At 39.9% G+C, this 24,621-nt stretch overlaps 1 protein-coding gene across 1 annotated transcript in view; it reads left to right on the top strand.

Moving 5' to 3' along the window:
• VPS13B (vacuolar protein sorting 13 homolog B) overlaps positions 1-24,621 on the top strand; it is a 793,535-nt gene that overhangs the window by 637,215 nt on the left and 131,699 nt on the right. Inside the window, exons 38-39 of the mRNA XM_060128467.1 lie at positions 10,847-11,054; positions 11,358-11,542. Of these exons, the coding sequence (XP_059984450.1) occupies positions 10,847-11,054; positions 11,358-11,542 (393 nt within the window). The remainder of the gene's footprint in view (positions 1-10,846; positions 11,055-11,357; positions 11,543-24,621) is intronic.

A 24,621-nucleotide genomic window follows, 5' to 3' on the forward strand; every position in this document is an offset into this window, starting at 1 on the left:
AAGTTTTTGCAAGAGTTTGAGAAGGATGGGTGTTAGCTCTTCTCTAAATGTTTGACAGAATCCACCTGTGAAGCCATCTGGTCCTGGACTTTTGTTTGTTGGATGATTTTTAATCACAGTTTCAATTTCATTACTTGTGATTGGTCTGTTTATATTTTCTATTTCTTCCTGGTTCAGTCTTGGAAGGTTATACCTTTCTAAGAATTCGTCCATTTCTTCCAGGTTGTCCATTTTATTGGCACAGAGTTGCTTGTAGTAGTCTCTTCAGATGCTTTGTATTTCTGCGGTGTCTGTTGTAACTTCTCCTTTTTCATTTCTAATTTTATTGATTTGAGTCCTCTCCCTCTTTTTCTTGATGAGTCTGCCTAATGGTTTATCAATTTTCTTTATCTCCTCAAAGAACCAGCTTTTACTTTTATTCATTTTTGCTATTGTTTTCTTTGTTTCTTTTTCATTTATTTCTGCTCTGATCTTTATGATTTCAATCTTTTCGCTAACTTTGGGTTTTGTTTGTTCTTCTTTCTCTAGTTCCTTTAGGTGTAAGGTTAGATTGCTTATTAGAGATTTTTCTTGTTTCTTGAGGTAGGCTTGTATAGCTATAGACTTCCCTCTTAGAACTCTTTTGCTGCAACCCATAGGTTTTGGATCATCATGTTTTCATTGTCATTTGTCTCTAGGTATTTTTTTATTTCCTCTTTGATTTCTTTAGTGATCTCTTGGTTATTTAGTAATGTATTCTTTAGCCTGCATGTGTTTCTTTTTTTTAAGTTATTTTCCCTGTAATTCATATCTAGTCTCGTAGCATTGTGGTCAGAAAAGTTGCTTGATATGATTTCAATTTTCTTAAATTTACTGAGGCTTGATTTGTGACCCAAGATGTGATATATCCTGGAGAATGTTCTGTGCACACTTGAGAAGAAAGTGTAATCTGCTGTTTTTGGATGGAATGTCCTATAGATACCAGTTAAATCTATCTGGTTTATTGTGTCATTTAAAGCTTCTGTTTCCTTATTTATTTTCATTTTTTATGATCTGTCCATTGGTGTAAGTGAGGTGTTAAAGTCCCCCACTATTATTGTATTACTGTCGATTCCCTCTTTTGTAGCTGTTAGCAGTGGCCTTATATATTGAGGTGCTCCTATGTTGGGTGCATATATACTTATAATTGTTATATCTTCTTCTTGGATTGATCGCTTGATCATTATGTAGTGTCCTTCTTTGTCTCTTGTGACATTTTTATTTTAAAGTCTATTTGATCTGATATGAGTGCTGCTACTCCAGCTTTCTTTTTTTTTTTTTTTTTGCGGTATGTGGGCCTCACACTGTTGTGGCCTCTCCTGTTGCGAGCACAGGCTCCGGACGCGCATGCTCAGCAGCCATGGCTCATGGGACCAGCCACTCCACGGCATGTGGGATCTTCCCAGACCGGGGCACAAACCCATGTCCCCTGCATTGGCAGGCGGACTCTCAACCACTGCACCACCAGGGAAGCCTTCCAGCTTTTTTCTTTTGATTTGCATTTGCATGGAATATCTTTTTCCATCCCCTCACATTCAGTCTGTATGGGTCCCTAGGTCTGAAATGGGTCTCTTTTAGATAGCCTATGTATGGGTCTTGTTTTCTTATCCATTCAGCAAGCCTGTGTCTTTTGGTTGGAGCATTTAATCCATTCACATTTAAGGTAATTATTGATACGTATGTTCCTATTACCATTTCCTTAATTGTTTTGGGTTTGTTTTTGTGGGTCCTTTTCTTCTCTAGTGTTTCCCACTTAGAGAAGAAGTTCCTTTAGCATTTGTTGTAGAGCTGGTTTGGTGGTGCTGAATTCTCTTAGCTTTTGCTTCTCTGTAAAGCTTTTGATTTCTCCATCGAATCTGAATGAGATCCTTGCCGGGTAAAGTACTCTTGGTTGTAGGTTCTTCCCTTTCATCACTTTAAGTGTATCTTGCCACTGCCTTCTGTCTTGTAGAGTTTCTGCTGAGAAATCAGCTGTTAACCTTATGGGAGTTCCCTTGTATGTTATTTGTCATTTTTCCCTTGCTGCTTTCAATAATTTTCTTTCTCTTTAATTTTTGCCAATTTGATTACTATGTGTCTTGACGTGTTTCTCCTTGGGTTTATCCTGTATGGGACTCACTGCGCTTCCTCAACTTGGGTGGCTATTTCCTTTCCCATGTTAGGGAAGTTTTCGACTATAATCTCTTCAAAATTTTCTCTGCTCCTTTCTCTCTCTCTTCTTCTGTGACCCCTATCATGCGAATGTTGTTGCGTTTAATGTTGTCCCAGAGGTCTCTTAGGCTGTCTTCATTTCTTTTCATTCTTTTTTCTTTATTCTGTTCCGCAGCAGTGTATTCCACCATTCTGTCTTCCAGGTCACTTATCCATTCTTCTGCCTCAGTTATTCTGCTATTGATTCCTTCTAGTGTAGTTTTCATTTCAGTTACTGTATTGTTCATCTCTGTTTGTTTGTTCTTTAATTTTTCTAGGTCTTTGTTAAACATTTCTTGCATCTTCTCAATCTTTGCCTCCATCCTTTTCCGAGGTCCTGGATCATCTTCACTGTCGTTATTCTGAATTCTTTTTCTGGAAGGTTCCCTATCTCCACTTAATTTATTTGTTTTTCTGGGGTTTTATCTTGTTCCTTCATCTGGTACATAGCCCTCTGCGTTTTCATCTTGTCTACCTTTCTGTGAATGTGTTTTTTGTTCCACAGGCTGCAGGATTGTAGTTCTTCTTGCTTCTGCTGTCTGCCCTCTGGTGGATGAGGCTATCTAAGAGGCTTGTGCAAGTTTCCTGGTGGGAGGGATTGGTGGTAGGTACAGCTGACTGTTGCTCTGGTGGGCAGAGCTCAGTAAATCTTTAATTTGCTTGAATCCTGATGGGTGGTGCTGGATTCCCTTCCTTTTGGTTGTTTGGCCTGAGGCAACCCAACACTGGAGCCTACCTGGGCTCTTTGGTGGGGCTAATGGCAGACTCTGGGATGCTTCACGCCAAGGAGTACTTCCCAGAACTTCTTCTGCCAGTGTCCTTGTCCCCATGGTGAGCCACAGCCACCCCCCACCTCTGCAGGAGACCCTCCAACACTAGCAGGTAGGTCTGGTTCAGTCTCCTCTGTGGTCACTGCTCCTTCCTCTGGGTCCTGATGCACACACTACTTTGTGTGTGCCCCCCAAGAGTGGAGTCTCTGTTTTCCCCAGTCTTGTCTAAGTCCTGCAATGAAATCGCACTAGCCTTCAAAGTCTGATTCTCTAGGAATTCCTTCTCCTGTTGCCAGACCCCCAGGTTGGGAAGTCTGACATGGGGCTCAGAACCTTTACTCCAGTGGGTGGACTTTTGTGGTATAATTGTTCTCCAGTCTGTGAGTCACCCACCCAGCAGTTATGGGATTTCATTTTGCTGTGATTGCACCCCTCCTACCATCTCAGTGTGGCTTCTCCTTTGTCTTTGGATGTAGGGTATCTTTTTTGTTGAGTTCAAGTATCTTCCTGTCGATGATTGTGCAGCACCTAGTTGTGATTCTGGTGTTCTCACAAAAGGGAGTGAGAGCACGTCCTTCTACTCTGCCATCTTGGTTCAGGCCTCGCCATTGGTAGTTTGATAGGGATTGCATTCAATTTGTAGGTTGCTTTGTGCAGTATAGTCATTTTCACAATGTTGATTCTTCCTATTCAAGGCACATTATATCTCTCCAACTGTTTGTATCATCTTTAATTTCTTTCCTCAGTGTCTTATAGTTTTCTGTGTACAAGTCTTTTGTCTCCTTAGGTAGGTTTATTCCTAGGTATTTTATTCTTTTTGTTGCAATGGTAAATGGGAGTGTTTCCTTAATTTCTCTTTCAGACTTTTCATCATTAGTGTATAGGAATGCAAGAGATTTCTGTGCATTAATTTTTGTATCCTGCTACTTTACCAAATTCATTGATTAGCTCTAGTAGTTTTCTGGTAGCATCTTTAGGATTCTCTATGTATCGTATCATGTCATCTGCAAACAGTGACAGCTTTGCTTCTTCTTTTCTGATGTGGATTCCTTTTATTTCTTTTTCTTCTCTGATTGCTGTAGTTAAAACTTCCGAAACTATGTTGAATAATAGTGCTGAGAGTGGGCAACCTTGTCTTGTTTCTGATCTTAGTGGAAATGGTTTCAGTTTTTCACCATTGAGAACGATGTTGGCTCTGGGTTTGTCATATATGACCTTTATTTTGTTAAGGTAAGTTCCCCCTATGCCTGCTTTCTGCAGAACTTTTATCATAAATGGGTGTTGAATTTTGTCGAAAGCATTTTCTGCACCTATTGAGATGATCATATGGTTTTCCTCCTTCAGTTTGTTTATGTGGTTTATTACATTGATTGATTTCCATATATTGAAGAATCCTTGCATTCCTGGGATAAACCCCACTTGATCATGGTGTATGATCACGTTACGTTAAAAGTAACATGCTGGTGGTTGAGAGTCCGCCTGCCGATGCAGGGGACATGGGTTCGTGCCCCGGTCCGGGAAGATCCCACATGCCGTGGAGCGGTTGGGCCCGTGAGCCATGGCCGCTGAGCCTGCGCGTCCGGAGCCTGTGCTCCGCAACAGGAGAGGCCACAACAGTGAGAGGCCCGCGTACAGCAAAAAAAAAAATTTTAAAAAAAGTAACATGCTGTTGGGTTCTGTTTGTTACTGTTTTGTTGAGGATTTTTGCCTTTGTGTTCATCAGTGATATTTGTCTGTAGTTTTGTTTTTTTGTGACATCTTTGTCTTCTTTTGGTATCAGGGTGATGGTGGCCTCATAGAATGAGTTTGGGAGTGTTCCTCCCTCTGCTGTATTTTGGAAGAGTTTGAGAAGGCTAAGTGTTAGCTCTCCTCTAAATGTTTGATAGAATTCCCCTGTGAATCCTTCTGGTCCTGGGCTTTTGTTTATTGGAAGATTTTTAATCACCATGTCAATTCCAGTGCTTGTGATTGGTCTCTTTATATTTTCTATTTCTTCCTGGTTCAGTCTCAGCAGGTTGTGCTTTTGTAAGAATTTGTCCATTTCGTCCAGGTTGTCCATTTTATTGGCATAGAGTTGCTTGTAGTAATCCGTCATGATCTTTTGTATTTCTGCAGTGTTAGTTGTTACTTCTCCTTTATCATTTCTCATTCTATTGATTTGAGTCTTTTCCCTTTTTTTCTTGATGAGCCTGGCTAGTGGTTTATCAATTTTGTTTATCTTCTCAAAGAACCAGCTTTTAGTTTTATTGATCTTAGCTGTTGTTTCCTTCATTTCTATTTCATTTATTTCTGATCTGATCTTTATGATTTCTTTCCTTCTGCTATCTTTGCTGTTTTTTTGTTCTTCTTTCTCTAATTGCTTTAGGTGTAAGGTTAGGTGGTTTATTTGAGATGTTTCTTCTTTCTTGAGGGAGGATTGTATTGCTATAAACTTCCCTCTTAGAACTGCTTTTGCTGCATCCCATAGATTTTGTTTTGTCGTGCTTTCATTGTCATTTGTTTCTAAGTATTTTTTTATTTTCTCTTTGATATCTTCAGTGAGATCTTGGTTATTTAGTATTGTATTGTTTAACCTCCATGTGTTTGTATTTTTTACAGATTTTTCCTGTACTTGACATCTAGTCTCATAACGTTGTGGTCTGAAAACATACTTGATATGATTTCAGTTTTCTTAAATTTACCAAGGCTGGATTTGTGACACAAGATATGATCTATCCTGGAGAATGTTCCATGAGCACTTGAGAAGAAAGTGTATTCTGTTGTTTTTGGATGGAATGTCCTGTAAATTAATTAATAATCAATTAATTCCATCTTGTTTAATTTAAATCTTGTGTTTCCTTATTTATTTTCTTTTTGGATGATATGTCCATTGGTGAAAGTTGGATGTTAAAGTCCCCTACTATGATTGTGTTACTGTCAATTTCCCCTTTTATCCCTGTTAGCATTTGCCTTAAGTATTGAGGTGCTCCTATGTTGTTTGAATAAATATTTACAATTGTTATATTTTCTTCTTGGATTGATCCCTTGATCATTATGTAGTGTCCTTCTTTGTCTCTTGTAATAGTCTTTATTTTAAAGTCTATTTTGTCTGATATGAGAATTGCTACTCCAGCTTTCCTTTCATTTCCATTTGCATGGAATATCTTTTTCCATCCCCTCACTTTCAGTCTATATGTGTCCCTAGGTCTGAAGTGGGTCTCTTGTAGACAGCATATATACAGGTCTTGTTTTTGTATCTTTTCACGCAGTCTGTGTGTTTTGGTTGGAGCATTTAATCTATTTACATTTTAGGTAGTTATTGATATGTGTGTTCCTATTAATTTTTTTAATTGTTTTGGGTTTGTTATCATAGGTCTTTTCCTTCTCTTGTGTTTCCTGCCTAGAGAAGTTCCTTTCGGATTTGTTGTAAAGCTGGTTTGGTGGTGCTGAATTCTCTTAGCTTTTGCTTGTCTGTAAGGCTTTTAATTTCTCCATGGAATCTGAATGAGACCCTTGCTGGGTAGAGTAATCTTGGTTGTAGGTTTTTCTCTTTCATCACTTTAAATATGTCCTGCCACTCCCTTCTGGCTTGCAGAGTTTCTGCTCAAAGATCAGCTGTTAACCTTATGGGGATTCCCTTGTATATTATTTGTTGCTTTTCCCTTGCTGCTTTTAATATTTTTTGTTTGTATTTAATTTTTGGGACTTTGCTTAATATGTGTCTTGGCATGTTTCTCCTGGGATTTATCCTGTATGGGACTCTCTGTTCTTCCTGGACTTGATTAACTATTTCCTTTCCCATATTAGGGAAGTTTTCAACTATAATCTGTCCAAATAGTTTCACAGTCCCTTTCTTTTTCTCTTCTTTTGGGACCTCTATTATTCCAATGTTGGTGTGTTTAATGTTGTCACAGAGGTCTCTGAGACTGTCCTCAATTCTTTTCATTCTTTTTTCTTCATTCTGCTCTGCAGTAGTTATTTCCACTATTTTATCTTCCAGGTCACTTATCCGTTCTTCTGCCTCAGTTATTCTGCTATTGATCCCATCTAGAGTATTTTTAATTTCATTTATTGTGTTGTTCATCATTGTTTGTTTGCTCTTTAGTTCTTCTACGTCCTTGTTAAACGTTTCTTGTATTTTCTCCATTGTATTTCTAAGATTTTGGATCATCTTTACTATCATTATTCTGAATTCTTTTTCAGGTAGGCTGCCTATTTCCTCTTCATTTGTTTGGTCTGGTGGGTTTTAACTTGCGCCTTCATCTGCTGTGTATTTCTCTGTCTTCTCATTTTGCTTAACTTACTGTGTTTGGGGTCTCCTTTCTGCAGGCTGCAGGTTCGTAGTTCCCGTTGTTTTTGGTGTCTGCCCCAGTGGCTAAGTTTGTTTCAGTGCGTTGTGTAGGCTTCCTGGTGGAAGGGACTGGTGCCTGTGTTCTGGTGGATGAGGCTGGATCTTGTCTTTCTGGTGGGCAGGACCACATCCGGTGGTGTGTTTTGGAGTGTCTCTGAACTTGCTATGATTTTAGGCAGCTTCTCTGCTAGTGGGTGGGGTTGTGTTCCTGTCTTGCTAGTTGTTTGGCTTAGGGTGTCCAGCACTCTAGCGTGCTGGTCATTGAGTGGAGCTGGGTCTTAGCGCTGAGATGGAGATCTCTGGGAGAGCTTTCGCTGTTTGATATTACGTGGGGCCAGGAGGTATCTGGTGGACCAATGTCCTGAACTTGGCTCTCTCACCTCAGAGGCTCAGGCCTGACACCCTGCTGAAGCACCATGACTCTGTCAGCCACCCCCGCTCAGAAGAAAAGGGAGAGAAAGAAAGAAAGAAAGAAGGAAAAATAGATAAAGTTATTAAAATAAAAAATATATATTATTATATATAAAAAAATGTTAAAGTAGTAAAAAAAAAAAAACGGAAGAGAGAGCAACCAAATGCAAAAATAAATCCACCAATTATAACAAGCTCTAAAAACTATACAAGAAAAAAAAAAGGACGGACAGAACCCTAAGAGAAATGGTAAAAGTAAAGCTATACAGGCAAAGTCACACAAAGAAGCATACACATACACACTCACAAAAGGAGAAAAAGGAAAAAAAATATATATATATATACATTAAAAATTTTTAAAAAGGAAGAGAACAACCAAATCAATAAACAAATCTACCAATGATAATAAGCTGTAAATACCAAACTAAGATAAACATAAAACCAGAAACAAATTAGATGCAGAAAACAAACGCGAAGTCTACAGTTGATCCCAAAGTCCACCACCTCCATTTTGGGATGATTCGTTGTCTATCCAGGTATTCCGCAGATGCAGGGTACATCAAGTTGATTGTGGGGATTTAATCCACTGCTCCTAAGGCTGCTGGGAAAAATTTCCCTTTCTCTTCCTTGTTCGAACAGCTCCTGGGTTTCAGCTTTGGATTTGGCCCCACCTCTGCGTGTTCTTCGCTCAGACAGGACGGGGTTAAAGGAGCAGCTGATTAGGGGGCTCTGGCTCACTCAGGCCAGGGGGAGGGACGGGTACGGAATGCGGGGCAAGCCTGTGGCGGCAGAAGCCGGAGTGAGGTTGCACCAGCCTGAGGCGCGCCGTGCGTTCTCCCGGGGAAGTTGTCCCTGGATCACAGGATCCTGGCAGTGGTGGGCTGCCCAGGCTCCCAGGAGGGGAGGTGTGCACAGTGACCTGTGCTTGCACACACGCTTCTTGGTGGTGGCGGCAGCAGCCTTAGAATTTCATGCCCGTCTCTGGGGTCCGGGCTGATAGCTGCGGCTTGCTCCCATCTCTGGAGCTCGTTTAGGCAGTGTTCTGAATCCCCTCTCCTTGTGCACCCCTAAACAGTGGTCTCTTGCCTCTCAGGCAGTTCCAGTCATTTTCCCAGACTCCCTCCCGGCTAGCTGTGGCGCACTAGCCCCCTTCAGGCTGTGTTCACGCAACCAACCCCAGTCCTCTCCCTGGGATCTGACCTCCGAAGCCTGAGCCTCAGTTCCCATTCCCCGCCCACCCCGGCGGGTGAGCAGAAAAGCCTCTCGGGTTGGTGAGTGCTGGTCGGCACCGATCCTCTGTGCGGGAATCTCTCAGCTTTGCCCTCTGCATCCCTGTTGCTGCGCTCTCCTCCGTGGCTCCAAAGCTTCCCCACCACCACCCCCCGTCTTTGCCAGTGAAGGGGCTTCCTAGTTTGTGGAAACTTTTCCTCCTTCACAGCTCCCTCCCAGAGGTGCAGGTCTCATCCCTATTCTTTTGTCTCTGTTTTTTTTCTTTTTTCTTTTGCCCTACCCAGGTATGTGGGGAGTTTCTTGCCTTGTGGGAAGTCTGAGTTCTTCTGCCAGCGTTCAGTAGGTGTTCTGTAGTTGTTCCACATGTACATGTATTTTTGATGTAGTTGTGGGGAGGAAGGTGATCTCTACATCTTACTCCTCTGCCATCTTGAAGCTATCCTGAATGTGTATCCTTTATATGATTTGATGTTCCCCAAATTTGACACAAATCTAAAAAGCTTGAGGAATTCAGAGTTATAGAAAATGGCAATGACTAATTTGTTAATAGCGGAGGCATATTAAATATGAATTTGTCTTCATCTAAAAGTTGTCTTGCCTCACCTTTTTCACCAGTTTTCTTAGTGACACAGAGGTAGATGTAGGGGAGCCCACTAACTTATTGCTTTACATTGATTGGTTTTGAGATTTTCAGTATCTGTTATAAATTTTCATAGATTTACTCAGCATGTGATTTTGTGTTGTTTTATCAAGAATAGTAATTGTATTACCATTTTTCCAAGACAGCAAAGTAGCTCCACATTAAAAACAACAATAAGAGCAAAGTCAAAGTATATCATCTCTACATTATAAACTCTCTTGATATTTTAAAACCTGGAGCACAGTGTTTGACTCCCCAACTTGACTTTTCACCTATCTCTGTTTTTCAGGATTCAATAAAAATAAGATTGATGAGAAAAAAATAGACTTTGTATCATACCTCTTACTTTTATTTCTGAGATGCCTTAATTCCAGAGAGTAGGACTTAAACTGAGGGTTTCAAACTTGCCCACAAAGCATAGGCTTATTCTTTTCTACGTCTGTATATTCTTTTCTTCTTTGCCGTATTAGCTGGTCCTCTTAGAAATTATGGTTGTATTGCCTTTATCCAATACATTCAGAGAAATTAATATTTTGAAAATTTATGGTCTCTGACATTAATCATTATTACCTACTGGTCATACTTCCATTATAGACTAATATTCTTCACATGCAGAAAAAGGGAACTTGATCCTCTCTGTTAGATGTAACACCAAGAGTTTGTTCTGAAACTGTACCGTAGCTCCTGTACAGTTGGTTCTGAAGGGCTGTGAAATACTGTTTGTTGGCACTTTCTCACTAAACACTGAAGTTGGGAGCCTTTTAAGTTCAGGTTCATTGAGCATCTTTTTTTTTTCTGAAGAGTGAAAGTGCAAAGAAAGGAACCCTATAATCAAGATGTGTTCATGTAACCTCATGACAAAATGTAGAAGCTGTTCTACAATATTATTAACATTTTGGCCTAGAAGGATCTTCATATAGTCTCTCAGACTATAATGGATATTCTTTTCCCTCTTAGCTAAGTTAATTCATAAACATTACCTCACATAAACATAATTTCATTATCAATTCAGCATTTAAAATTGATTGCTATCCACACAATATATGATATACTTGATTTTCTTGTTTTTATGTATTTACCCAAGAATAGAATTTCATCCCATAGGTCAATTGCTTCTTAAAAATTATAGTTTAATTATTATCAATAGTTAAATTAAATGTAATTACAGCCTTGAACTAATTCAAATATGATTGTACCTAATTATTCTCATGAAGTGTTTGTGTTAAAGCCAGTAAAATTTTTCATATGATTTTAAAGGTTTTCTGGGGTCAAGAACATTTGAATTGCCTAGTTCTTCTACATGAATTACTCAATGGATACCTTAAAGAGGAGGGAAATTTTGAAGTGCAAGTTTCTGAAACAGTGCCGCAAATTCCATCTCCTATGGAAAAAAATCAGATATTTAAAAGTGAACAAAGTTCAGATGACCTACGGACAGGTCTGTTTCAGTATATACAGGATGCTGGTAAGTAACGATAGCTTCAGTGTGATTGTGTGTGTGTTTGTTTATTTTACCTGCACATTCAGTAAATAATAACACATCAAGATCACTTGAAAAGTAAGTCAGTACCTGCAGTACAAAAATAGTACATTGCCATTCAGTCTCTCTTAAGGGAAAATTTTTGATTTGTTCCTGTCTTAAACCATGTACACATGATCAACCAGCTTCTTTATATTCTTTTCTTTTATACTCATAATTTTTTCTTGTGTAATAAACCAACATGTTCCCCTTCGAAAGCATACAATTAATTACACTTTCGTTTAACAGAAGCTTTGAAAATGCCTGGTGTCTATGAAGTCTTGTTTTACAATGAAACTGAAGATAGCCCAGGGATGATGTTATGGAGATATCCAGAACCTAGAGTGCTCACCCTTGTACACATAACTCCTGTGCCCTTCAACACCACAGAGGATCCAGATATTAGCACAGCAGACCTTGGTGATATGCTACAGGTATGGAATGGCTCTTCATTTCAAAATAAAAGACAGTGTGGGAAAGTGCTGATTTGATCATAATAAAAATGTTGGGAGCATACCTATCTTCTCCATAAGTTGTATCAGAGAGAAATACACATGTATGTGCGTATACAGACACATACATATGTACACACACACACGAGACACACACATACTAGAAATTGTATAATAAGAGAATAATGTCATTCAGATTCATGGTACATGGCAATCCTGAGAGTTCTTAATTCTACTCTTCAACCTGTTACAGGTAGCTTACATAGTCTCCAGGTAGTAATGGGACAAACAGGTGTCATTGAGTTCAACACACATTTTCTGAGGACCTACCATGTGCTCACACTCTTCAGCATTTTTAGAACTGTTCTATGAAATGAGATATGTCCCCATAAGGGCCAGAAAGGATGACTTAATTTTCATTTCATTTCCCGAGCTGAAAATGGTCTTGGGCCTCGTGGTAGGCTGATAGGAAAACCATCTAACCAGTGATCATATTCTGTATGATTTTGTGGAAAGTTTTTTGCTTGTCATTTCCCTGAGTGTGGATAGCACTATATTATTATTCTACTTATTAATATTCTACAGATCTGAATTTCTCCTAAAATTTGTTTTTCTCTTAGTTGTCCACCTGTTACTAGATCACATAACCATCCACTGGAAGTCATTCCTGATTGCTCTTTTTCCCTAACTGCTCACATCTGATTCATCAATAAGTCGTGTCAGCTCTACCTCCAAATATGTCCCTATTCCATCTACTTCTTTCTGTTTCTACTGGTACAACTTGAGTTCAAGCTACCATCTTCTGTTCCCTACTACAGTAGCTTCCTAATTGGTCTCTATGATTCCATCCTTGACTCCTTGTAATGCATTTTCCAAACAACAGCTAGAGTGATCTTTTGAAAATGTAGGTTAGGTTACGTCACTCCCCTAACTTAAAACCTGATGGTGGCTCCCTTTAAGACTAACAGAATTCGGTATCTTACTATGGCTTGTAAGGACCTCTGATCTCTGCACTGCCTACCTCTCTTGTATGTCTTGATCACTTATCTCCAGCCCCTGGTATAGAAATATGAGCCAGTTTTTTTAATGACTGCTCTACACTTAACAACTCAGAATAATAATACAAATCAGAGGAGACCACAGTACATATTAACATTGGTATTATTATATGCTTATTTAATTCTTGTTTAAATTCCTGGTTATAATATAGTCAGATGTTCACCTTCTGAATTGATAACAATGAAATGTGTCATCATTTTGTCAAGTGAACTAGAGTATGCAGAACTATCCAGTTTGCCAAGATGTCAACAGTATCTACCTTCTTTTGTTTTTTTTTTTCTTGTGATGAGAACTTTTAAGATCTACCCTCTTAGCAACTCTGCTTTGATTCTTAAATCCTCACATTTGCTTCCGCTTCTGTCAAGGTCATATTCATGATTATCTTCTCTCCCAGTATTCTTGGATTATTTTTGCTAAATAAACTGGCATTGTCTTTGAATCCTGCTGTCTTGTTAGACTTGCCTAAATGTAGAACATCTGTAGTATTTTCAGTCAAAATGAAAATACTTGGGCTGCCCTGGTGACACAGTGGTTGGGAGTCCGCCTGCCGATGCAGGGGACACGGGTTTGTGCCCCGGTCCGGGAGGATCCCACATGCCGCGGAGCGGTTGGGCCCGTGAGCCATGGCTGCTGAGCCTGCGCGTCCGGAGCCTGTGCTCCGCAACGGGAGAGGCCACAACAGTGAGAGGCCCGCGTACCGCAAAAAAAAAAAAAAAAATGAAAATACTCATATATCAAAGTTTCAGCATTATGTAAAGGCTTCTTTATAACTGATTTTGGGATTCAGATTTATAGTTACATGTTAGTTAACATAAGCCTGATAACTATTGGTTGGTAGTATTATGCCAGTTGTATTAAACAGAGCATTTAAGGTAGTAAGTACATTCACTAGTGACATGTTCATCTTCTCACTGCCACCGGAGAGGCAGGAGAGCATAGTGGTTAAGAGAATGAACTATAGCCAGAATGCCTGGGTTCAAATTCTGGCTCTGCCATTCGCAAACTGTGTCACCTTCGATAAGTAACTTAATCTCTCAGCCTCAGGTTTTCTGTTTTGCTTTTCTTTCATTAGTAAAATGAGGCCACTAATAATGTCATGCTTATAGGAATTAATATTTATAAGACACACAGAACAATGCCTGGCACATGGTGAGTGCTGTGTAAGTCTGTGTACTACCAGGACTATTACAGTGATTATCGTCAAAAGTCTTTTCATCAGGCAGAAGCATAGGCTAGATCAGGGAGAGCTGGGGTCTAACAGCTCTACAGACCAGCTGGAGCAGTCTAGGAGATCTGGGATAGTCCGAGGGGCCTATACAGTAGACTTGGCACATAAGCATTGCGTGAAGGAAGCCTGGCAGGTTTCAACAAGCAAAGAGCTGGTATCAGAGAGGTCCTGCGACATTTCATATCTTGTTGGAAAGAGGAGCTGATACATGGCAGAGTTCAAAGACAAGGGTGCTGGCCTACGAAGCAAGACAGGGTTGTACCTACTCTAAGCTGAAGGGGAAACCTTGATCCCAGTGGTAAGAAAGAACACCCAGAATTGACAGCTGGGATGGAAGAACAGAGCAGGACTGGCAGAAAGTTGCCATGCTACTGAGCTCCCAGCCTAAGCTTATATTCCCCCAGCTAGGAGCAGAATTTGTCCCAAGGGTTGGGGTGACCTCATCTGTAGAAGTATGACAGCTCTTTCCTTGAGTGCTTGCAGTGCCAGACCCTGAGCATACTCCTGGGGATTCAGAGCCAGATAAGACACTGTCTACTCATCAGAAGCTCTCTGTCTAGCAGGCAAGTTTCTCTGGTTGTTTGGGGCAGAAGAATTTCCCTATTTTCAGCATTCAAGCATTCAGCATTAAACCTCTCTGTTGTCAGAATCATTTTCCTGCTCTATGTGATTATCTCTAGGTCTGTACTGGAGGCACCGCTAAAATATTGAAGTACCAATCCTGAATAGCAGGGAACTTATAAAAAGAAAGCCCTTTATCAACACGGTATAGTGTAGATAATGTAGACATTAAAGTCTCAACTGCTGACTCCTGTTCCCCTCCCCCTTTGTATTTTACTAACTCAGTGACCATAGGCAAACTGCTGGTCTCTTAGAGCCTTAATTTCCTCAACTGAACACCGGAGTTAATGCTATTTACCTTGCAGAGTTGTCACGAGATTTAAGTGAAATATTATCGCTAAAACAAATAAGTGCCTTACACATAGTGAGCTCTTAATAAATGTTAATTTCCTTCCCTCCACTTCTTCACAGGCAAATGCCTGGACCACTAAAAAGCCTCCTAAGTGAAATTCTAGCCTTCAATCTCTTCTCCTTCCAACCTATCCTGCTAACTTCTTAAAGGAACAGGTGGATTGTGTCATTCCCTGAGAAAAACCTTCAGCGGTCCTATCACTGCTAGACTGACCTTGAGGGCCCTGCAGAACCTCCCGACCCAGCTTTGCCTTTCCTTCCCTTCTGCGTGATCTATGCTCTAATCAAACTGGCCTATTCAGCATTCCCGAACCAGCCTGTGGTCTCCCACATCCGTACCACGCCCTCTTCATTTGAGTCTCCCTTTTCTGCTGAAATCCTATCCACACATCCAGACAGCTCCAGTGCCATCTATTCCATGAAGCCTTTCCTGGACACCATCTCCAAACATGATACTGCCTTTCTCTGAAGTTCTGTAACACTTCATGGCACCACCTTTATGCTGTTTCTCACCTATTCCTCACATTTTAATTATCCATATCTTGTCTCCCTCCTAGACTGTAGATTTCCAAAGGAAATGATCACATCTAATTTTCATTATGCTCCGTATAGTATCCATTGCAGTGGAGGTGCTCAGTATATTGAATGGATCAATGAGTACATGGATGTCTGTGCTCCTGTTCTGTATAATTCAAAAGCATTACATTGTTTGTCATTATTTTATGGCACTATTGAATGCATTTGGTTTTACAAACTGAATTATGGCAGGATGCACTGTGTTATGCTTCAGTGGCATTACCTACTATAAACAGGCAGTCTAATGTCATTACATTACACAGACTCTTGGTGAGATCATTGACTCTTCTGCCAAGCCCACTGCCCCCTAGGCAGAGGCTCGTCCTTAAATACAAAAACAAGTTCATCTCCTTGGTTTTAGTCCTAAAAACAGAATCAAGCTTGGATTAATTTTTTCCTTCAGGACCATTTAGTTCATAAGAAACTGACCTTATAGAGTTCACTTACAGAACCCTTAAATATATCTGTGTTTATCTCTTTCCATAATTAATATTAGGATTTATAAACAGGCTCCTCAAATGACTTTATGGAATTTATTTTGCGATTATACTGAAAAATATGGAAAACATGTCTATAATATTAAACTAACCATAGGTTCAGAATAAAGACCCTGAAATTAATGTTCACAGAAAACCAAAGGAGCTTATTTTGTGGTCAGTTTTATCACATTAAATTTTAAGTGTTAATAGTATATTTAGATGTCAATAAAATTAGGATCTGGGCTTCCCTGGTGGCGCAGTGGTTGAGAGTCCGCCTGCCGATGCAGGGGACACGGGTTCGTGCCCCGGTCCAGGAAGATCCCACATGCTGCGGAGCGGCTGGGCCCGTGAGCCATGGCCGCTGAGCCTGCGCGTCCGGAGCCTGTGCTCCGCAACGGGAGAGGCCACAACAGTGAGAGGCCCGCGTACCACAAAAAAAAATTGGGATCTGTAAGTTAGAGTAATGTCATCAACCTAGAAGGAATGTTGTGCTATTTAAATGAGCTGAAATATAAGAAATTTCTGGCACTGTGTCTGGCACATACTGTAAGTTTTCCTCTCTCCTCATCCTGTTGTGTACACTGCCTACTGAGGATTCCAGTTAGGAAATACCCGTGTTCTCAGATTGTAAATTTTTAATTCATCCTTTGTAGTGGAATTGGTAATGGAGATTTTAATTCTCACACAGATCTGACATGGTGCTTGTTCTTGTTCTCTCAATACTGTTATTATTCTTGTTTTTATATTTATTTTCATTTATGTATCGTACTAAATTTTTAGGTATCTTCGTTAGGTATGTGACAGTAGCCCATACTAAATAACATCTTTCCCCAAGGATCTCAAGAGTGTAAAGCTTGAACATTACAATTCAAGATAAACACTAAATGTTGGGTTGGGATCACTGAAGCAATTTAAATAGATGTGAAGTAAAGTTAAAGGAGTGAAATGAAGGATAACGTAACTGTATGGATTAAAAGGAAAGATACAGGAGCTAAAGTCAGGAATTTCTCTAATGCAAGAAATATCTAGGGTGTACATAAGATTACTGGCGTTAAAGTCAAATAAAAGGGAAAGAGCATGTTTAGGTAATGTAGGGAAAAATTAACACATGTTCAAAAAACCTTACATTAGAAAAATTAAACAAGATATTTAAATTCAGATCTACACCTTCAGAAAATGTGAATATAGTTATTAACAAATGAGAAGATAAACATATATATCTGTTGTTTTTATTTCTACTTCATAGCATTTATCATCAACAAGTAATTGTTGAATATCTTCCCAATATCAATATAGGATACTACACTACAATATCAATATAGGATACTATAGACAGTGAAGATATAAAGAGATAGAAGATCTGTCCCTACTCTTGTAAGGTTTATAATCTAATGGAAAAGAGAGGACATAATTGCATATGCAAACTCAGGAGATAGAATAGCTGAATATATATTAGAATAGACCCATTATATAGAAGGAATCATGTAATTTGGGGAATTCTGACATCTGAAGAGTAAATTGAATTAATTGGCAAAAAAAGAATAAATTTTTTACTAAAGCTCTATAATTTCATAGCACTTTCTCAGTTAAAAAGGCATTTTCAAGCTTCAGAATTAGGTGCAGAACTCTTATATGACTAGAGTCCTTAAAAGATATCTTCTCAAGGATAACAGGAAGAAAAAGACAAAAGCAAGCTGTGTCATTTGTTTATTTCTGGTGGAGAAAGAGAATGGTAAGCCAAAGAAATCAGTGCACTCATGCCCAATTCATTTTTGTTTATCCAGTTTAAAAGTCATGGATATTAGTTTTTAAAGTAACACTAATATGACTATAAAAATCAAAGTGAAAGCACATTGGAAGACAACAAAAAAAAACGTATACTTGGAAGCCAAGGAGAATCTAAATGGTTGAGATCTGTGTTATTTTTCCTCCAAAGTGTTAGGATGGTCTTTGTGTTTGACCCCCAACACTGTGCTAAGTGCTTTGCATACATAACCCCATTAAATCTCGTTCTATTCTGAGGGGTGGGCATTATCCCCATTTTATGAGTGGGGAAACTTATAAAGAGAAATTAAGTGTTCTTGAATCATAAGAAGTGGGAGAGCCAGAATTTCATCTCAGGTCTTTCTGACTCCAAAACTTACGTTCTTTACCTTATTTGTAAAACAATGGAATTGTTTTGACACATCTACAAATGGGACACATCTACAATACATTTGTAGATGTATTGTCACATTTAAGTGACAGTGAGGGACTCTGTTGAGAAATGTGGAAAGAAGGAAAATAAAATTATTCCTTTGCTTCAAACTGTTAAATCATGAAATAATGAATCAGACCAAAGATATGCAAAATAACATTAAATAAATAAAAGGACTCCCAGAAACAAGATGGTTTGGGTATAAAGATATCTAAAAAAAGAATGTTTCCTTCAGAAGGAGAACTGGTGAGCTCTAGAAGCCTAGGATGGTCATGGAAGCATTTGTTGGAAGAAGCCCTCCTGGCAGCATTCAAAGAAATGGTGCCTAAGTGTCTGGTTCACCTGGGAGCTAAATCCCCTTTATGAAGATGAATGTAGCAGCTGTCAGATCTCTGTGTCTAACATTCAAATCATCTAACCCCCCAAACAACCTTCTAATAGTTTGACTCCTGATGCAATCTGTCTACAGAGAGTTTCATACACTTCTCAGGCCAGCATCAGTATCCAGGCTGCTTGGCAGTGATACATCTTATGGTAAATTAATAACTTGGCATCTGGTTTATATATCAGTCTCTAGTGAACTTTGTTACATGACTCAGCATTCCTAAATCTAGCCAGTGCTAGGACACCATGGAAATTTCTTGAGACTGCAAGACCAATGGCCAGATCTTAAATCATGGTGAATCCATCATGCTAAGTACCCTCTTGCGGCTACCTGCCTGCCCAGCATGCTGACCTCTCCCAAATGACGGCTCTATTGTGCAGTATGTCACAAACCTTTCCAAACAAAATCCCACTCTTACTACCTTGAAGAGTTGGGAGGAGTAAAGATAATGTATATAAAGCACCTGGCATAGTGTCATTCATAGTAAAGGCTCAGTAAATTATTATTACAGTGCTCTGTAACTGCTGTCATTATCATCATATCATCATCCTCATCGTCATCCTCTCAATTGACCAAAGAACCTCGATCCCACTGTGTTAGACCAAGAAAGCCCTGTTTTCTTAGAAAGACACTTTTTGTGTTTTTAGTCTGTTAATGTCATAATAATTGTTGAGAATGATGGCTCTGCATGTGATTAATGGAATGCTTTCACTGATACAAATGGCTGCTAGACAAGACACCACCTTCCCACATGGTCATGGTCAGTGCCTCCAAGGTAGTATGTCAGCTACAGTCCTCTAGGTTGCAGGTAGCAGAAACCCCACTGAAGCTGGCCTAGCGAAGAATAGAGGAGAGAGCTAGTATCAAGATACGGTGGGGAAAACAAATACCATATGCTAACACATATATATGGAATTTAAAAAGGGAGTACTGATGAACCTAATGGCAGGGTAGGAAAAAAGACTCAGACGTAGAGAACGGACTTGAGGGCCCAGAGGGGAAGGGGAACTTGGGGTGAAGTGAGAGAGTGGCATGGACATATATACACTACCAAATGTAAAATGGATGGCTAGTGGGAAGCTGCTGCATAGCACAGGGAGATCAGCTCGGTGCTTTGTGACCACCTAGAGGGGTGGGATAGGGAGGGTAGGAGGGAGGGAGACGCAAGAGGGAGGGGATATGGGCATGTATGTATATGTATAGCTGATTCACTTAGTTGTAAAGCAGAAACTAACACAACATTGTAAAGCATTTATACTCCAATAAAGATGTGAGGAAAAAAAAAAAAAAGATACAGTGGTGAGTCCTAGAGGCCAAGGGCAAAATGCAGCTGGGTCTTTAGTAAAGGATAGGGCCAGGAGTGGAAGACAGGAATCCAGGGGAGTATTTACCTACTTTTACTTTTCTCTGCGTCTTTCCCCATATTTGCCTTATTCTTCCTTTTCAACAGACTAGCTTTTTTTTTCCCCTGCTTCTCAGACCACCTGGTAGTCCCTGACAACTCCCAGAGCTCCCAGAGTCACATTTACAAGTCCAACCTCTGGTCCCATTCCACATTCCTGACTGACCTAGTTTAGTGTCAGGTGCTCTTGGCCCATTTAGCTAAGGCCATGGGGTGGAATCACATTCACCAGCATGACTGTGAATTAGGGGTCATTGTGAGCTTTGCAGATACCCGTGAAGGGATTCATCCTATATCGTGTCTCTTAGTGCTCTTGTTTGCCACCCTGGCTAACCTGGCCAAACTCATGGTCAGTACTGGCCTCATGCAGTCAGCTGCTTCTTTCTTGTCTGACCAAATCTGAAGATCTTCACAGTGTATTCTACCCTTCCAAGAGGGAAGCCTTTTATATATGGTCTGTGGTTTTGGAGAATAGTCACCACTGACAGGAGGAGGCGACTCTAAAAAGACTGCCTCACTAAAAGAAATTTACTCCTTTTTGCTGTGGTTTTTCCAGCTTTCTCTTTTGCAAATATCTGTCAAAGCTGTTTCTCTCTGCACATCACAGGCTATCTGCATCTAGAGATAAACCTCACATCACTTTTTTAAATCTTCTCATTGTCCTCCCCAGGCATCTTCTCAAAATACAGATTAGGCAAGTTTCTATGTCTTACAGATACATATGAGATATTTTCTTTTCCCCAAGTATCTTTCTTGGTCAGTGCTTCCTTTTTAATGCAGTGACTATGTAACATATTAGCAACTCCACAGATTCTGTAAATACTTTCTTGGTTCTAATGATATATGAGAGCTTTATACATAAAATAATTTTCTGTTCTTGAAACTGAGTTTACAATGTGATGCCTAATATCCGTAGCTTAGTGATTTAATTGTTTGATTTTCTAACATTTTATCTTACATACTTATCCACAGACTGAAGTGAAGTTTCATTAAATCTTATAGTTGTGTGGATTTCATTCTTTTTTCGTAATTATGTGCAAAAATGTTCCAAGTCAGAGAGTAATACTCAGTATTACCCAATAAATTAAAAACTAGACTTTTGCTGCTTTAAACTTGACATTACAAGCTTCCTGTGATTCTAAAGCACATGGACCTGATAGGTAAAGGTTATGATATTAGTACATGGTGACACTACAGAAAAAGAAACCTTCAGAGAATTACTTGCAATCTAATATGATTTGCCTCTTCCATGCACAACTTAAAAAGAATAAAAGGAAGAGTTCTTGGGTGTTTCTTTTCAGCTGTGTTGGGCGGTTCACTTATAGCTGCACATATGTTCCCAGAATCCTGAGCCTTTTTATTTTATAAGCACCTCCTGCCCACTGGCAGCTGTACTAATGTGTCCCAGAAGGCTTTGCTCCTATCCATCATCTTTAGGAGTGGTGCTTAAAGCCAGATATGAAATTCATTGTTGCTGAAATGCAGAAAAGAAGAAGTCTTGCGGCCTTTGAGGAAGTAAGAGGCAGAGCCTGACTCTTAGGAAATAAAGGAAAGAAAAAGTCCTGTGTACCCACTGGACACAATAATAAATGGTTTTGAATGATGGGTAACAGTGCTGGATTGACTGCTAAGTGTTTTGCATCCAGAAGCCATTGCCTCCTTTTTTGGACAATGAAGGGGAACCTAAAATAAGAGTATTCCCTGGATACACTTTTAAATATTCTGTCTTCATAGTATTGTAAAAGTATTTTTTAAAAAGGATCTAGAAATATATTAAAAAGAGCTCCGCCTGAGAATTTTGAGGTTAATTCAGTAAATACTGATAAAAGGACCTGTGCTAGGGCCATAAGACATACAGAGTGGGAGAGGACTCTAGTTCTGCTCTCAAGGCACCTATAGTCTTTTTTTTTTTAACATCTTTATTGGAGTATAATTGCTTTACAATGGTGTGTTAGTTGCTGCTGTATAACAAAGTGAATCAGCTATACGTATATTTATATCCCCATATCCCCTCCCTCTTGTGTCTCCCTCCCACCCTCCCTATCCCACCCCTCTAGGTGGTCACAAAGCACCGAGCTGATCTCCCTGTGCTATGCGGCTGCTTCCCACTAGCTACCTATTTTACATTTGGTAGTGTATATGCGTCCATGCCACTCTCTCACTTCATCCCAGCTTATCCTTCCCCCTCCCCATGTTCTCAAGTCCATTCCCCATGTCTGCGTCTTTATTCCTGTCCTGCCCCTAGGTTCTTCAGAACCCTTTTTTTTTTCTTAGATTCCATATATATATGTTAGCATACGGTATTTGTTTTTCTCTTTCTGACTTACTTCACTCTGTATGACAGACTCTAGACCCATCCACCTCACTACAAATAACTCAATTTCGCTTCTTTTTAGGGCTGAGTAATATTCCATTGTATATATGGAGGCACCTATAGTCTTTTAGGAGGAATAACAATTACACAAAGTAAGGCAAGGCAGAACTGCGAAGTGATATAGGAGACACATAACGAACATGCCTTTTAAACAAGGAGAGTTTACATCTGACTGGAAACATTAGGAAAAGGCTTCACAGAGGAGATGGCAATTGAGAGGATCCTTGAAGGCCATATGGGATTTCAACATATAAAATGAGGGGAAAGGGCATATGATGAAAAAAATCAGTCTGAACAAAATTTCAGAATTGAATAAGAGAAGACAGAACTTATGCTTGGGAGGTAGCAAATAATCTGGTTTGACCAGCACAGGTTATACAAGTAAGGGGTTAGTGGATAAGTGATAAGCTGCAGACCTGGGTTTTTAGTACAACCATTCCATGGAGGGAAAGAAGGTAACACATTCCAAACTTGTCCTTTTACTTGTCGTGTCTCTTCTATCTTCTCTGTAACCCTGTGCACTTGGTACTGTTATCTCTACTTTAGAGCTAAGGTTACTTAGGTCTGAGAAGTTACATAATCTTTCCAAGATCATAAAGCAAGTAAGGAGGTAAAACCGAGACTCAAGTCTAGGTTTTTATGAATCCACAAGTTTTTCTTCCGTGTTGTACTACCTTGACTACTTTTTAGAATATGGAGTTTGTATTTCATTTGATGGGCATTAGAGAACCATTGGCAGTCCAGGACTTGAGGTAAATTAATCTGATAGTCTGGTAGAGAGTGGAATGGAGTAAGAAGAGACCAAAATTGAGAAGACCTGGGAATTCCCTGGCAGTCCAGTGGTTAGGACTTAGCGCTTTCAATGCCAGGGCCCGGGTTCAGTCCCTGGTCAGGGAACTAAGATCCCACAAGCCGCATGGTATGGCAAAAAATAATAATAAATTAATTTTTTTAAAAAAATGAGAAGAGCTGTCAGGGGTCTCAGAGAAGAGATGACAAAGGCTGTAAACTGGGGGTGGGGGTGGGGTAGGTGAGGAGAGGGGAGGTAGTAACTGGTGTGGAGAAAAATAAAGGAATGCAGGAGACATTGTAGAGAAATAATCTATGTTCTTGACAACTAATATGGTAATTTAATGAGAGGGAGTAAGAGAAATCATAGATGGCAGCTAGATTTAAGCTCCATAGGAAATATGGTAAGACTGTTTACAAAATTTTGGAAATAAGAGCGGCGCCTCTCATGCTGGGCACTATCACCATGCTCCTAACTGTGCAGATTAGATCTACTCCTGAAGTCAACTACAGAAGTGAATGTGTTCTCCCCTAACTACAGGTAAGAAAGCTGAGGGTCTGAAAAGTTAAATGAGTTGCCGTGCGCCTCTTCTCCCTGAGAAGTGCATGAATGCACACAAGATTTAACATACAATTTCAAGAAGTTTATAGACGCCTGTAAACTGTATATGAATCTTTGATGAAGAATCCCAACAAGAAATACTGCCAGAGCTACTGGAGCTCTGTGTCCATTAAGATTAGGTTCAGATGTGAGTGATAGAAAATACAAAATAACAGCAGCTTAGGCAAAACAAGCTTCTTTTCCTATCATACATGAGAATAATCTGAAGGTAGGTGGTCTAGGATTGTATGTGTCTCTACGAAGTCATGAGGGCCCAGGTGTCTTCTTGCTTCCTGCTGCTCTACTGTTCCCAGCACTTGCTTTTCCTTCATGGTCCAAGATGGCTGCACATGCTTCAAGCATCTTGTCCCCAGTCCAGCCGGAGGAAGAGGAAGGAACCAAAACAGAGCAGAGGAGGATGTTTCTTGGAACCCACACCCTGCACACTGTGCTGTCAACATCCCAGAGTCCAGAACTGTACCACGTACCTACTCCTCCTTAAAGGGGAAATTGGGACTCATTTGCTAAGGAAGAAGGGAAGGAGAGGTCTCAGGAGACAACCGGAAGTCCCTGCTGGCATCACAGATGTAACTCTTGGGGATCCAGGTCCACACTGTCTGCTGTGCTAGCCAGCCCTGTGACCTGCTTCTGCTTCTGGCCTGCTTGTGAAATTGATTCATCACTTAGTCTATGGTGCAGTAAGAGAACTCACTTTCTACTTCATTAGTAAATAGTCTGCTGAAGCAGAATTTGTGGACAAAACTTAAAAAGCAAATGAGATTTTTGAAATAAAAATAAATAAATAAAGAGGTTGAAATGCTAGCATTCCTTGGGCTTCAAAAAAGTAAGAGGTGGAGAAGGAATCTGTCAATAAGACGTGCTTTTAAAGTAAATGGAAAACATTTGCAAATTGGAAGAATACTGAAGTCATTTTTGTCCTGTCACTTTATTTGGTGGTAGAAATTTTATTAGCCTATTTCTCTTTTCCTATTAAATACT

The sequence above is a fragment of the Lagenorhynchus albirostris genome, chromosome 17, assembly GCF_949774975.1.
Source record: "Lagenorhynchus albirostris chromosome 17, mLagAlb1.1, whole genome shotgun sequence".
Classification (NCBI taxonomy): Eukaryota; Metazoa; Chordata; class Mammalia; order Artiodactyla; family Delphinidae; genus Lagenorhynchus; species Lagenorhynchus albirostris.